The sequence below is a fragment of the Protopterus annectens genome, chromosome 5.part0 (genome assembly GCF_019279795.1).
Source record: "Protopterus annectens isolate FY-2018-M chromosome 5.part0, PAN1.0, whole genome shotgun sequence".
In the NCBI taxonomy this organism is placed as follows: domain Eukaryota; kingdom Metazoa; phylum Chordata; order Ceratodontiformes; family Protopteridae; genus Protopterus; species Protopterus annectens.
Window position 1 is genome coordinate 1860291473 of NC_056735.1, and position 17060 is coordinate 1860308532.

At 43.1% G+C, this 17060-nt stretch overlaps 1 protein-coding gene across 1 annotated transcript in view; it reads right to left on the bottom strand.

Annotated features, from left to right (window-relative positions):
- Positions 1–17060, bottom strand: part of SUGT1 (SGT1 homolog, MIS12 kinetochore complex assembly cochaperone) — a 1565243-nt gene that overhangs the window by 239693 nt on the left and 1308490 nt on the right. Inside the window, exon 8 of the mRNA XM_044071688.1 lies at positions 13022–13112. Within this exon, the coding sequence (XP_043927623.1) occupies positions 13022–13112 (91 nt within the window). The remainder of the gene's footprint in view (positions 1–13021; positions 13113–17060) is intronic.

Sequence of the window (17060 nt, forward strand, 5' to 3'; positions counted from 1 at the left end):
CAGGGCGAGTTTTCCTCCTAGGGGTGAAAGTACTTGGGCATGGCTGGGAAGGATGACAGACAAGTCATTGTGAATTTTCTTTCCATAAGGGGGTGGCTTACCACTCCCTGTTTTTGAGGGGGAAGCACTCCATTGTTTAGATCTCTGTGTACCCTGAGACTGTAGCCTTGGTGGTCTGTTGCCCCTGGGTTTGGCTGAGAAGACCTGGTAGGGACTGAAAAGGACCAGTTTTTTGAAGGCCAATGCCTACTGAATCTAGGTGGCTGTACCTGTAAGAAATATTTAACAGTTTGCATAGATTTAGCTTTTTCCTCCATCTTTTTAAGAACCTCTTCTGCTTTTATGCCAAACAAACATTACTGGTTTAATGGAGCATCTAGTAATTTTGCTTTAACATGGTCTGGCAAGATTTGTTCCTTCAGCCAGGCATGTCTTCTCAGTACAGACCCAGTGACAGCAGCCCTGCAAGATACTTCTAAGGCATCAAAACCACACTGCAAAGTACGTTTATTGACTTGGTTTGCAGAATGCATTAACTCTTGTAAATCTTTATTTTCTGCAAAATCTGAAAGTAACATTTTTTGTTTAATTAGTTCCATAATATGCTGCTGGTACTTCAACATGTGAAACTGGCAATTTAAAGCCCTGATGGCAAGAGTTGCAGAGGTATATAACTTCTTGCCCCATCTGTCCAAAGCCCTCGAATCCCTGCCCGAAGGGGTAGGATTTTTGGCTGTAGTAGCCTTAATACCTTTAGGTCCCTGGGAAATTGTCTCTGGATCTGCAGTGGGATTCTTAAAGAGAAATTTGTGAGAGTCAGGTACCCTGTAGTACCTGTCAGGCTTTCTAAGAGCTGGTGATAAAGTATCAGGAGTAAGACTGGATTCCATGAATACAACATCCAGGACAGGGGGTATAGCTAGAGGCCTGTGCTGAGGCAAGTCTAAAAATTCTCCTAGTCTCTTTTTGGACTGTGTGTAGTCCTGGCATTCCCAGCGGAAATGCTCTCAAGATATGAAGGTTTCACCAAAGAAAAGTCCTCTGGAAGGGAGGCAGAGGGAATGAAATCCTCTGCATATGAATCCTCATAGGTAGGAAAAGGGTATGTCCTGGTAATCAGAGTCTTCGGATTCATGGTCTGTTGAATCAGAAGGGAAATCAATTCTTTGTCTTTTAGAGGGGGAAAGGTGGCTACCCTAATTAGAGTTATAAGGTCTTCAACCATTCTAAGCATTTGTTTCTGTGTCATGGAAGCATGAGCCTGTGCTTTGGTCGTCAGTTTTCTAGGCATAGTGCAAACTCTGGGCCTGAGAAACTCGGTCATTTTAGTCTGAAACGAAGTAGTCAGTTTAATACGAACATTGGAAGGTCAACACCTGAAAGGCCAAATGGTGCAGTGGTTAGGGTGTATGCCTTTCAACCACAAGGTTTGATTCTCACCACTGGAAAGGTCGGAAAACACCCTCAGAAGCTGGTGCCTGCACAGCGGCTCCGGACCCATCCAAGGTAGAGACATCTGCAGGTTCCATAACTGAAGAAGCATCTCGTGGCATACCAGACTCCGAATGGGTCTCAGCAGAGGCCTGCGAATTTGTAGAAGCGGGTATCAGGGGCTGCAAAGGCGTCTCACTGAGTACCGGCGGACTGGCGACTAGCTTAACGGAAGCGTCGTTGGCAGTTTTGGACCTATGCGGTCTGTCTCTGTCTTTAGCCTTATGTTTTTTCGGAAGATCGGTAGTCGGATGGCTTACCGAAGCCATTTCAGAATATGGAGAATGAGAGAGAAAGAATTTAGCAACAAAGATAGCCCGACAATGAATAGTTTGGGTGTTAAGGCACAAAACTGACAGCGAGGGACATCGTGGTCTGGGCCTAAACAGGTGATGCAGTAAGAATGAAAATCTCTGTGAGGTATTTGCTTTCCACAACAAGACAATTGTTAACTTTTTCTGACATCGGTCAGAGCAAGAAAAAAGAATCCCCAACGCGGTACTTAGCTTTAGAAGACTTCAGGTTTGAAACTCGAAAAACAAAAATTTCAAGTAGCGGCCAACCGGCACTTGCGAACTGCTTCTGCTTTGGGTTCCCGCATGATAAGAAAAGCTGATGTAATGGCGTTGGCTGCATGTTTTATACCCCTGACGACCTGACGTCATGGAAAAGGCGACAACATCCAACGTAGAAATCCCAAGACTCTGGTATTCAGTCGACTGAGGGCTGCCTGCAGGCAGATAACCCAAGTGTGAGGACTGCAACAGTGAAACACGAAGAACATCTTTGGTTTGCAATATATCTATCCTTGCTGCAATGTAGTCCAAAACCTGGACTGGATTCTAGAGAAGACTTGATGTGTTGATTGTGATTCCCAGAAAGTCTGACAGTTTCAGGAAACAGTCCCTGGCCTGAAAAAGTAGACATATTGTGAGAGCAGCAAGGAGCCAATCATCCAGGTATGGAAAGACCTGTATTCCCTGGAGCCTCAGGTGAGCCGGTACTACTGCCAAGACCTTGGTGAACACCCTGGGGGCTGTGGTGAGACCGAAGGGTAGGGCTCAAAACTGATAATGATTGACCTCTAGTCAAAAGCGGAGGAACCTCCTGGAGCGTCTGTGCATCTTTATATGGTAGTACACGTCCTGGAGGTCTATGGAGAACATCCAGTTAATCTCTCCTGCAGGATGGATTGTAATGGGACCATCTGGAACTTTTCTTTGGCAACTGACAGGTTCAGGGTGGAAAGATTCAGAATCAGCCTTAGGTCCCCCATCTTTTTTTGCCTCCAAAAAGAACCCGAAATAGACGCCTGATCCGGACTGATCTCGGGGGATGGACTGGATGACTCATTTTCTTTGCAGCTTGTCAATTTCAAGTGCTGCCACCTCCCTTTGCGTGGGTGGAATGTCTGGTAGGTGTTTCGGGGGGAATGGGAGGAACAACAAAGAGGATGGTATAACCTCCGGATATGATGTGAAGCACCCAATGGTCTGTTGATACGGACTCCCATGTCGTCAGGTGCAACGAAAGACGACCTCCGACTGCCCCCAGAGCAGAGGAGTTGAGCAACCCCTCAGGGCTGCTGCATGGGCCTGACTGAGAATGGTTCTCGAGACGTGAAATTTCTTGGACCCCCTTTGCCTCTGGGCCGGCATCTGTCTGGTCCCCCTCTGCCTCTGGGGGGAAGATGAGTCCTGAGTGTCCCTGGAATACTGAAACTTCTGGAACCACATCTTCTTTTGCCCCCGCTGATTCCTGGAAAAGGATCTTTGAGAGTTTGAGAAGAGGATCCCGACAGCAGACAGTGTCTTCCCATCCTTTTCACTGTGGACCAATATCTCTTGAGCAGTCTTTCCAAACAAGGAAGAACTGTCATAAGGGGCATTCACGAAAGACGCCTTAAAGGGCTCCATGAACTGACATAGCCTGAGCCAGGTGTGTTGCCTCATGGCAACGCCAGACTCGGCCTCCCTTGCTGCTCCCTCAATGGCATGCGAAAGGAGACGCATGGACATATTAGAAACCACTTTGAGAGTGGCCATCTGCATGGAGAACATATGCTTACCCTCTGGTGATATGGACTCCGAGGGTGACTCAGCTCCCTGATGAGGTCGTGCTGGAGTCGAGTGACGTGGGCCAAGTAATTCAGTGCCCTTACAGAAAAGGTGGCTGAAGCATACACCCGCTTTCCTAGATGATCCATCGTCCTGGTCTCTCAGTCGGGGGGGGGGGGGATGGACCGTAGAACTTTTCTGAGCTAGTTCTTTCTTGGTGGCAGCTGCTACCACCATAGATTCTACTGGGGACCCCTTGTTCCTGTTGGGCCTATACAAAGGTGGACTCAGAATCTTTTTTTTTATATAATTCTCTTTATTGTAATTTTCAGAAAACATTTACATCAATGAACATCAAAGAAAAATACATAAAGCAAGCTAAATTACAAAACCATGTAGTAAAAATCATACATATCAACACCATCAAGAAATAAAAAAAAAAAAAAAAAAAAAAAAAAAAAAAACTATGTACACGTTCTACGTTGCCCAGGAACTAGTATTATAAGTTGTTCACAATAAGGTATAAAGAGATGTTGTCCATACATGAGGGAGCAAAAAGCACAGAAAAGTAAAACAAACTCATTTAAGTATATGATTAGATAGAATGCCCCAGAATTCCTTAATAATTGGTTTGTGTTTGATATTGTGAAACAAGTATTTGTGTGCCTTGAGGTGTTTAATAGCTATGCGTTTAAATCCCTCCCAAGAGAGGGAGTGTCTATTTTTCCAATTAAGAGAAATGTAATATTTAATTAACATGAAGATAGGAATTAAAACTTTTAGTTATGTACTCACCATAACTTCAGATGTTTGGGATCCATCTCGCCTACATTCTGAATGATGGGTTCGGAGCCGATCCCTCGGCTCCGACTCGGCACGCTTATGCCAAAGAGCGAAGTCTCTTACTGGCTGAGCTTACCATATCCCAGGATGCACCACTACCAGTCCCCCAGATCTAGTTTGTCCGCATACATGCACACATGCATACCCTGCTTATATAACATCGTCAGATGAAACAAGATAAAACAGTAGAACTCAAAACCGTTCAATCTCTTCTGATCTCCAAGGCAGGGGAAGGAGGGTGGGTATTAGAATGTAGGCGAGATGGATCCCAAACATCTGAAGTTATGGTGAGTACATAACTAAAAGATGTTATGTGATCCTATCTCGCCTACATTCTGAATGATGGGACAGCGTCCTAGCACCTGAATCCTGGGTGGCTCACTGGAAAACACTCCTGAGTACCGTGGAACCAAATGAAGCTCGTCCTTTAGATGCCACATCCAATTTGTAGTGGGAAATGAAAGTGTGCGGATTGGACCAAGTAGCCGCAGCACAGATTTCGATATAGCGAGCTTGGAATGAAAAGCTATAGAAGTAGCCATAGCTCTGGTAGAATGAGCCTTGATAGATGTTGTAAGTTGCTTATTCGAAGAAGAATAAGCCTGAGTTATGCAATCTCTGATCCATTTTGAGATAGTAGCTTTTGTGATGGTTTGGCCCAGTTTATTATCTGAAAAGGACACAAACAACTGGTCTGACTTACGAAGTTGCTGAGTCCTGTCTAAATAGAAGCGTAATTGCCTGTGAACATCCAATTTATGAAGAGTGTATTCTGCTTCATTGGAGAATTTTGGGAAGAAAACCGGTAGCTCTAGAGATTGTTGTAGGCAGAAACTAGAACAGACCTTTGGGACAAAGGATGGATTAGGCCTAAGTGATACTCTATCCTTGTGGAAAATCAAGTACGGTGGCTTAATAGACAGGGCTTGAAGCTCTGAAACTCTTCTTGCCAAGTAATTGCAACTAAGAAGGCAGTTTTCCAAGACAGATATTTTAACTCGCATGTAGCAGCCGGTTCGAAAGGGGGAGATGTTAATGCGCGAAGCACCAAATCAAGATCCCACGGAGGTGCAGGATGAAAATTGGTGGTCTTAATAGGCTCGCACCTTTAATGAAAGTTTTGCATAGTCTGCTGCTCATCAAAGGAGGATCCATGGATTCGTGGAATTTAGAGATAGCCGCTAGTTGGACTTTAATAGTTGAGACAGAAGATCCCTGATTAAACAGGGACGTTAAAAATTTCAAGACCTCTGGGACAGGAGCAGTGATAGGGTCTAAGCCCTTGAGTTGAGCTCCAGATAGCAAACCTCTTCCACTTACTAAGGTACAATTTGTTAGTGGTGGGTTTGTGGGCCGAAGATAAAATGTGAACAACTTCCGGGTCTAGTGTGTGCCTTCTAACTAAAGTCGGAAGTGGAGGAGCCAAGCTGTCAATTTCAAAGATTGAAGGGACTGATGTCAAGTCCCGACTGATGGATTAGCAAGTCCGAATCAGGTCTAAAGTCCACGGATCGTCCACTGCATGCTTCTTCAGGTAGGGAAACCATACCTGACGAGGCCAGTACGGGCAATCAGTATCATTGAAGACCCCAGTTGAGAGGCTTTTGAATAACTCTGGGAAGAAGCGGAATTGGAGGAAAGGCATAAAGTAGCCCTGTTGGCCAAGGTTGTGCTAGAGCATCCATGGCTGGTACTCCTGATGTGGGATCAAGGAGAAGAACCTTTGGCACTTGGTGTTTAATGGAGTTGCAAATAGGTCGCAGCACGCGCCCCCATCTCCTGAAAACCTGAGCTGCTACTGTGTGGTTTAGAGACCACTCGTGAGGAGAGAGAATTGTCCTGCTCAATTTGTCTGCCAATATATTTGACTTTCCCGGGATGTGGGTCGCTACCAAGAAGCGGTTGGTAGCTACAGCCCATTCCCACACTCTCATGGCCTCTCTGCAAAGGGGGTATGATCTGGTCCCTCCTTGTTTGTTCAGATACCAAACCACCGACATGTTGTCTGTGTGGATGGCGATGATGCCCTGAGGAAGAAACTTGTGTAAGGCTTGTAGGGATAGAAGTACAGCCCTCATCTCCAACACATTGATGTGGAGAAGAGCTTCGTCTGGAAGCCAGGAGCCCTGAACTAGCCTGCCCAGACAATGCCCCCCCCACCCTATCTGGGAGGCATCTGTCGTCAGGGTAACCACTGGAGAGGGAAGAACAAAGGGGTTTCCTTGATCCAAATTGGATGTCTGAAGCCACCAGCGAAGGTCCCTTTTGCATATATCCGTACTCAAAACACAAGAATAGCTGTTAAAACAGCTTTTTGTAGAAAAAGAAGAAAAACCTGACAGAAAAACTAGTGAAATAATCACTACTTAACTCAGCCAGCTCGAGACCACGTCTTCACTTGTTAGCGGCAAACGAGATCTGGGGGACTGGTAGTGGTGCATCCTGGGATATGGTAAGCTCAGCCAGTAAGAGACTTCGCTCTTTGGCATAAGCGTGCCGAGTCGGAGCCGAGGGATCGGCTCCGAACCCATCATTCAGAATGTAGGCGAGATAGGATCACATAACATCTTTACATTTCCTTTCAGATACACCCGGAGGAGGGATGTGCAGAATGGAAAATTCCCATGAGAGGGTGGATTTTTCATATCCGATTTTTTCCAGTATCACTCTCAAGGCACACCAAAGCTTATAGGAACATTTGCAACTCCAAAACAGGTGGAGGATATCATCAGTTTGGTTCGTGCAATAGCAGCATTTAGGGGATGGACTCAGAATCTTGTCTGGATGCTTCGGGATTGGTTCCATGATGTCCGGTCCCTTCCATTTCCTGGTAGTAATAAGATCCACCAAGGGATCCATTGGGGGGGGCACTCAAGAAGTAGACGGGCCTGTGCCGAAGGCCGCCAGAAACACCGACGCATCCGAGGAAGGCTTGGGGGCAGACCAACTACCCCGGTGGCACAGGATTTCCATGATGTCTCCAAAGGAGACATTGTCGGGGGGGGTGATCTGGGAGAACCTTCCCCTTCCTCCAAATCGGTATCCTCAGTGAGGGACTCTGGGGAGGAGTCCAGGTGCCTCCTTCTGCATGTTCATTTATGAGGAACCTCTTCAGTGGGATTCTCCGGAGAGGGCTCACAAACTGCCTGTTGTTCCTCGAGGGGAACAGTCTGGGGCACATCGAGCACTGGCTGTCCCTGAATGGGCAAAATGGCAGAAGTCGCACCCAGAGCCGAGTGAGGGTGGAATCCGAGGAGATGGTCAGGGGCCTCGAGCCACTGGAGAGAACCCTTTCCACCACGACAAAAGCCAAGGGAGAGCGAGCCACCCGGGAAGCTAATGAAGAAGCTGCTCTCCCCGGATCCTACGGGGTGATCAGAGCCGAGCCCACTGGAGCTGAGATACCGAGGAGAGGGCCATGACCCGACAAAGCCAGCCCCAACGGAGAAAGCCCCAACCCCTTGGATCCGATTGCCCAGGCTTCAGCTCAGAGAGCCGCTCGAATCCAAGCTAGTCCGACATACTCAAGGTAATGTCCAGCGTCGAGGTACTTGGTACCATTGGCGCCGACCCCCTGACTCCGGGACCTCTCGGATCCAAAAACGTCAATACCGGGGGTCGGACCAGAGAAGGAGTTATTGGGGTGAAAAAGGGAAGTGAGCTCCCCCCTCCAGAGGGAGAGGGGGCTGGCAAGACTCCCATCTGAAACTGGGTGCGAATAAACCTAGCATCAGTTTTGCCCATGTCTGCCTCACTCAAGCTTCTGGTGGAGCACGACGAGGCACAGACACCAGCTGGAAGAGCTGATGTACGGAGGCTCTAGAAGAAGGTCTAGGCTCCTCCGGCTCCGGTGAAAATCTGGGCAAGTGAAGCCGAGAAGTGCTAGGCCTGGACACCTTAGTTGTTTATGCGGAGGACCCACCGGATCTGACCGGTCTGGGGATCTCCTCCTCACTTTGCCATTTCTGTGATCTTTCTCTTTCTCTCTCTCTGTCTTTTTCTTTGTCGTTCCTGTGCTCCCTATCCACAGACCTCTTAGCAGGAGGTTGAGTCCTGGCCTGGGAGGGAGGGGAAGACAGAGTAGCAGAGGAAGATACAGTCAGAGCCGTGACTGTAGATGAAGCGGAGACAGCTGCCTCCGTAGCAAGGAGAAGCCCCTTCAACACTAAGTTTGCCCTATGATCCTTCAGAGCCCTGGGGTTAAAGCCCACGCAAATAGTGTAGACAGTAGAAAGATGGGGAACCCCTAAGCAAACCACACACAGAGTGTGGCCATCCACCAGAGACAACTTGCGGCTACCCTGTGTGCACTTTCGAAACACCAGCTTCTGCTGATCAGCCATGATGAGACACAAAGTCCTAACCTGCCCGACCACACACACGCTCTCCCAAACTGACTTAACAAGGATGGGGAAGGGTGGAGGAAGGCACTACACTGAGAAAAACAACAACTTTTTTTTTTTTTTTTAAATGTGACGCAACAGTGAAAGGGGAAGAAATGCAAAGGAAAGGAAACCTACCCAACACTATCCAAAAGAGTACAAACACCTCAAAAAACTATCACAAACTACTCATCACTCCTGGAGCTCAGAGATCACAATGCTTAGGCAAGCCGCGGCAAACAAGATCTGAGGGAAGAAAGGAGATGGAGGGGTATTACGGGTAAGCAGAGGAGCTTGGAGCAGATGCTGGGGAAGTTGCCGTCTTGGATCCGATTAGATCCGACTACCCACAGGTTGATGATCAAATGAAGTCAACTACTTCAGATTATGATTTCAATGTGAAGACAGCGAAAATGTGAGCTGCAGCATAAGGAAGCAGTGAATCTTCTGGGAGACCAGAAGAAATTGGGAGTAAAAGTATAGGCACAATTAATCAATGGCCCATTTGTCTTTTAAGACTCAAGCGTCTTGCTTCGAGGAATTCATTTTGAATGTGCTGGGTCTGAACTGCAAGCTAGACTGTCACTTCTAAGGTGTGCTCTAGGCCAGTGCCTGGTGGACCCATACACACATGACAATGGTGTATCACACAGGTAGTGAACTGGAATCCATGTCTTTCATTTGAGTCTTCTTCTTGAGTTGCAGCTTACTGCTTTTTTGCAATGCGCTGCATACTTTAAATGTACCTTTTAATAGACCTTCTCCATTATTCCATGACCTTCCATTTTAACAGTTACCATTTGCTAGGGCAATGATGGAGTTCATGCAATGTACACACTTAACATTCTGCCCATGCTTTTGTGTATGGCAATTCTTGACTCAGGTTTTATTTTAGTGCTTCACACAAAGCCCTTTATAAAAGAGAATACATTCACGGAAGCCAGTGCTTACAAAGTTAAGAAAAAAATATCTTATATCTTCTTTTTTCGGCTGTTCCTGTTAGGGGTCGCCACAGTGGATCATCTGTTTCCATTTCTTCCTGTCCTCTGCATCTTGCTCTGTCACACCAACCACCTGCACTGTCCTCTCTCACCACATCCATAAACCTTATCTTAGGTATTCCTCTTTTCCTGTTACCTGGCAGCTTCATCCTTCGCATCTTTTCCCAATATACTCTGCATCCCTCCTCAGCACATGTCCAAACCAACATAATCTTGCCTCTCTGGCTTTGTCTCCAAACCATCCAACCTGGGATGAACCTCTAATATACTTACTCCTGATCCTGTCCACCCTCGTCACACCCAGTGCAAATCTTAACATTTTTAACTCTGCCACATCCAGCTTTGACTCCTGCCTTTTTGTTAATGCCCTGGTCTCCAACCCATATAACATAGCTGGTCTCACTACCCTCTTGAAGACCTTCCCTTTCACTCTTACTGGTAGTAGTCTGTCACAAATCACTCCTGACACTCTTCTCTACCCACTCCATTCTGCCTGTACTCTCCTTCACCTCTCTTCCACGCTCACCATTACTCTGAACTGTTGATCCCAAGTATTTAAACTCATCCACCTTCACGACCTCTACTCCCTGCATCCTCACCATTCCTATATCCTCCCTTTCATTCACACACATATATTCTGTCTTAGTCCTGCTGACCTCCATTCCTCTTCTCTCTAGAGCATATCTCCACCTCACCAGCATCTCCTGCACCTGTTCCCTATTCTCACTACAGATCACAATGTAATCTGCAAACATCATAGCCCACGGGGACTCCTGTCTGATCTTGTCTGTCAACCTGTCCATCACCATTACAAATAAGAAAAAGCTCAAAGTTGATCCTTGATGTAATCCCACCTCCACCTTAAATGCATCCGTCACTCCCACTGCAGGCCTCACCGCTGTCACACTACCCTCGTGCATATCCTGTACCACTCTTACATACTTCTATGACACTCCTGACTTCCTCATACAATACAACTCCTCTCTAGGCACCCTGTCATATGCTTTCTCCAAGTCCACAAAGACACAATGCAACTCCTGACCTTCTCTGTACTTCTACATCAACACTCTTAGAGCAAACATTGCATCTGTAGTGCTCTTTCCGGGCATGAAACCATACTGCTGATCACTAATAAAAAATAGAAAAAAATAGCTTACATATACAGTGAATAAAGCATTTTCAACATACATTAACAAAGTTAAAATAATAAAAAATATATAAAAAACAAAAAACATTTTAAATAAAAATATGTTTACAGAATGCAAAAAGAATAGTGTGCTTTCAATATCAAACTCTAAACAAACAGCAAGACACTGATAAGAAGTGGAAATAAGTGGACAGAAGAGAGGATTCAGAGACAGCCAAATGCCATAATACAACACTAAAATAAGTATGAAAACAAGCTTTATATACTAGCAGCTACCATAATAAAAGAAGGTTCAGAATTCCAATTTTACAATTCTTTTGAAAAAGCGGAGCCCAAAAAGAAGGCGGAAAACTACATTAAAGAATCCCTTTTTAGCAATACAGGAAATGGTGGCGATGGAAATTCCAGCTTCAGTCGTAATTCATATGGCTCAAAGGTAGGCATTATGTGTACTCAAATTAATCCAAAAGTTTGTCAATTGCTACCTGATGTCATGTATGGTGGAAGTGAACAAGAACATCTTTTTTTCTCATTTACAACACTATGTTATAAATGCAAAGTAGCTTATTACATTTCTTAAGAAGCTGCATGGAATAAAACAAAAACAAAAAATAAGGGTGCCAGAAAAAAAAGCTTGTCCTTTGGGTCACCATTTTTTAAGAAATAAATAAAATAAAAATAAAACCTTAAGGGTTTAACCTTCTGGAGACCTTTTTAACTCAATTATTACATAGTTTGGTTAGACTGGCTTGTCAACCACTAGACATTAGATCTCCTGTCACAGACTACTTCTCCATTCTCCTCAGGGCCACCACCAATGGATATATACCCAGATGTAACCCTTCGGCAGCAAGGTCCACTCTCTTACTCCTGAGAGGAAGGCCTTACAGCTGTGAGATTTGCAACTCCCTATTACCAAAGACAGAAGCAGGTATAGAGGGGGCCATCATATTGCAGTCCTTACCCTGACAAGCTAAGTTACATGTGTGGGTATGCAAGAAAACAGCCTGCCTCCAAAATGACTTACACAACAACACCCTTACCTACATGCCAACATGTGTGGACCACTTGTTTTTTGTCTCCATGATTCCACAGATGATACATACACTGCCCCTACACTACCCAAAAGAGATGGAAATCAAGCACTGACTTGTCATTCCTTGCCCCCCAGTGGCTCCTTTAGTACCCAAGCCATTAGTCAAATCAAACGACCTTCAAAACACTTTACTGGAAGCAGATTAAGGAAACAGCAGAGGATGATATTACTACGGCACTTAAGATATCTTGTACAGAGCCAACGTGGCTGACATGCTGAAAACCTACTACCAATTTCAAGGGACTGGCCTAATCATAAGCAGAGAAACAATATGCAGCATGATGCATCATTACTTCTCTATGAGGAACCCTAATGATGAGAAATAAAGAAAAACTCTCAATATGTCTGGATAAAGGTATTCTATGCCCTTTTGTACAAAACACTAGAACTCTACCTATCATATGTTATGGAAATGCTCCTTGGAGATCCTTTTGGAACACAATGAAGCAACTCTAGTACAGTGGGTTTCACATTCCATAAAAAGGGTAAATGAAAATAAAAATCTCTTCATTTTAGCTGATGTCAAAAATTAGATCAGCCTCAAAGGAAGAGTTTTTTTGTCTTCTTTAGCAATCCCATATCAGAATGCTCAACTGGGAAATCAAAGCCTTTCATGACTTGGATTCTGATTTTAACTACACTAACAAAGTTCACAACCAGAGATGAAATAAATAATAAAAACTTCTCCAGAAAAATTCATTTGATATTCTTGGACGAAACTCTGTTTCAAAAGAATACTTAAACTCACCCTAAAACAATAACTAACAGTGCAGTCGAAGGACACAAACCTCAGCAACAAAGACTGTGTTGAAATGATAAAGGCAACAAAATACATGGCGGGACTCTGTGCATACTGTGTAAATTTCTGTTACTTTTCAGCTTTATAATGGATTTTAATTCTGTTTGGCAGTCCAAGAAAAATGGTCTTGCAAGACAGAAATCCACAGTTAACAAGTTTAAATGCATGTGTAATGATAAAACATCAGATGTGAAACTGGGCTCACCTGGAGTGAAATGTTTCACAGAAGGAAGAATTCCATCTCCTTCAAGTTTCTCCCATCGTACAGCTTCAGTTTTCTTCATTCTGATCTCAAGCTATAATATTGCAGAGCATGTGTAAATTTAAGTACTACAGTGTTACAGTGCTGGCAGATGTAAGTGTAAATGCATTTTCATTTTTACCTGAAATACTGCTGGAACAAAAACATTTGCTGGGAAAATAATTTAAAAGTAACAGTGTAGTAATAATGTAAAAAAACTGGACAGGTGCCATGCAAGTTCACAAGCATTAAATGCTTTATCAAATAATTTAAGTACTCACACTTTTCTTGCAAGTACTCACTCTTTAAAACAGATCAGTCTGAAAAATGAAATACTTGTGCTCACTATAAACTAGTCATCTGAGACTGAAAAATTACCATCCTGGAGCTGAAAAATTAGAGAGGCCTATTTGGTAAGACAACAGTAAAGGATTTCAGATTAAAATGGGAGTAGAAGTATGTCCTACTTCAGACATGTGGACCTGGACATGAAACTCCAACCATACCTCTCAAGTATCCATAATTTGCAGAAGTTCCAGATGTTTGCCTCGTATTTTTCATATGCTGCTCATAAAATTTGTGGTTTTCTGGCAAATCATGAGGATTTGTCACTAAATAATGACAGACATCTGAGTTTCAGACTCCATATCTTTGGAACATGCATGCCAATGCACACAACCTGTTATTTTATCAACTTTCTAAGCTTTAAGAACACTATTTAAAAACAGTCCCTATTTCTGGAACTTTGTCCAGAATTCTAGCTCTAAGAGGTTGAGAAGTATTATTACCCCTCTTCATCTCCTCAGCAAGTAATACCTGTCATATCCTTAACAGCCCATCTGCATATACTTCAAATCCATTTATTTTCTCCCTACTACTCCTTTCTTTCTCTGTATTCTACAGCTACACAATTTCACCAACCTTCCTCATTTGTTGCCTAATTCTCCAAGTTGCCTCCTTCCTTCTGCTATACTCTCATTCCAGCTGCTGTACTTCATAATATGCCACATAACTATTATCCAACAATCTCTATCTGTACTATATTGTATAAATGCTGCACTTTGATGCTCTGAAATTGTTTACTAAATGACATGCTGCATAAATCATGTATTTTTTTCCCTGCTTCAGTGCAACAAACAGTTAATCAATATTTATATTTTATACTGTTTGTAATATCACTAATTATCAAACACCTGTATTGCTATATTGTGTTTCACAATGTATTTGTCTTATTATTATTTGTATATATGTAGTGGAACTTTTCTCCATGGGACTGCGCTGAAAATGGGCCAATGGCCCAGTCAGACAATCCCAGTAAACAAATGTAAAATAAATAAATACATTAATCCCTTTGGTAATCTGGCCCTGAATACACTCAACAAAACTGGTTAGTTGAAGAGGAAGCCTTCTGCAGTAGGTAACTCTTAGGGTTCCCTCCTCTGATAATCTCAGTTTGGTACATTTCTGAAATCTCACTCCCATGCTTAAAAGGCAAACAGTCCTACCGATAAAGATAAAGGATTATGCACTGGACTAAAAGACAGCATCCAGTCCTGTGCCACTTAGTTTAATCCTAATCAAATGAGGCACAGTTAGTTACCTGTAAGTAAGGAAACAAAATTTACCACATGCAAAAAAGAAGATATGCCCATCCGACTCAGAACTGAAATCCAACATCAGACAAAAGATATCAAACGCCTTCCAGAGGGAGAACAGAGGGCACCAGGACCGTAATATGCACTCCTTGAAAAAATTCTTCCTCACAGATGAACTTGAATGGTTAAGTAAAGATGACTTTGTAAGCATTTTTCAGTGGGTACTAATTGGTGGGAAGAATCCTAAGACGTGAAATTAAATCTCCCAACAACCTAGAGCTGGAAAGCCTGAAGATAAGAAAGCAGACAGAAAGACCTGAAACAGTGATGTACCAAAGCAGAATCAACTCAATGAATGAAGTCTGAAGCATTAATTCTTGGTGAAGGTATAAACTGATGATAAAAAGGTTGCAGCAAAAAAGTACTCAATGGAGACATTTCTGAGGAAAGTAGTAGAAGCAGCCACACCTGTGCTGGAGTAGCTGTGGGTGTCAGCATTAATCAACAGGGAGTGTAATGCTGTCACCAGTCAACTTTAAAAAGCATAAATACGTAAGAAAGCAGAAATAACTCAAAGGGTAACTACATTCAAATATGGTGGGTATAGCATGCAAGACTGATCACAGAGCTAGAAATACAAACCAGAAAAATTCTCAAGATCTGTCTGACTAATATGGCAATCATCGCTGAAACAAATCCTGTAAAAATTCTGACTCTTCCATGTGTGACACCCTTGGGCTTGTCACTGGGGAGATCTGTTAGGCTCAACAAGCTTGTCAACACCTAGATCTTCACTAATCTTAGGGATGCCAACAAAGGTACCACTGAGGGTGCTTCTGCTGTAATTTGATGGTGCGGTGAAGTTGGTCAGAGTTGACTCTTGAAAAATTACTCCTCTTTTCATGCTCAAGTGAAGTAAAAAAAAAAAGATGTCCTCTATAAAGTTGTAATCTGAAAGTTAATTATTAATTTCTGCTGAGAACTTGAAAATAGTTTGAAAAATACTCTTCTGTGGTATTTTCTTCCACTTCTTTAACTCATTAGAGCCAAGTGATGCCTCCAGGTTTTTCTGCAGATACATTCTGCTGATGCCTCTAAGCATCACACACTGACTGTTCATATTTGCATAAATAATTCCAAAACCAAGCTATATACAAAATATTAAAGAGTTCATTTTAAAGCTTACACAATGTCAAACTTTTGATATTTGACCTCTGTCTAGAGCAGGTAAAGAAATATTAGTTGTTGTCTATATAATATTTATTTATATTGCATAAATGTAGAGTTTTTTCTACACATCTCGACAACCAAGCAGCACAGAGAGAACTGCTTAGCCTAGTATAAAAGCTCACAGCCAGAAAAACAATAAGCAGCAGACTACATGTGTGTAAATTGAGCAATTGCGGAGACATTGTAACTTGTTTACAAAATATTACAAACTAAACAGTTACTATGTTTACTGTGGTTTATAAAATCCATTTTAAGACCTAGAACCTAAAACATACTAGGTCTATAAAAATAATTTCTGCTGAAGTGTTTGCCATTTCCACATACTTAGTAATCCCTATGGTTCCACTGACAGGAACATTTGTTTGAAATATGAGGACATAATTTGATTATATCAAAACGCTTAGGCTCCGCCCATTGGAAGTTACAGTGCAAACTTCCAGAGCTCCACTGGAGGAAATAGTTTTTGCTTAACATCAAAAATTATGAAATTAATTTTACTGTATCCCGAGAAATCAAAAAGGGAGACACTTGTAACAAAGATGTAACACAAAAGGAAAGCTGTCATCTTTGGTAACAGGAGGAGCTGTAATCAACAATACACCCAATATATCTCTGCTGAACATCAGATCACAGAAATTACTGATTACACCGATAACAAAAGTTTATTTAGAAAGAAACATGCAGACTGGAAGATAATTCTAGTGCATGGATCATCAGGATTAGGTTCCAGTATCAGGTAAAAAGACAAACATGTTAACAACTTCCCTAGTTCAATATAGGGCCTAGAAAGTGCACCTCCCAAAAGCACTGTTACAAATGTTTCTCACAGTACAGACTAACAGCTGACAGTTCTGGCTGGCAAAGATCCAAAGATTATTGGTAGGAAGGAAAACCACTTAATTTCTGCCTATCTTTGCCCTTCAACTGCCCCAGACTTTGTGTCACATTCTGGTCACTCGGACATTTTTCTGGTAAACCACTAAGGATTACAGTTGACCAATAGTGCCAGACAGTTTCTACTTCATCTATCCATCCATCCATAACCCCTTTTCCTATTTTTGTACATGGGGCCGGGGTGTCACAACTGTGACAATGATCTAGAGCTATATTGTTCAGAAAAAGCACACGGATGCAAAATCTGTTGTTATATCAACTTTTAAAGTGAATAAGAGCAACAT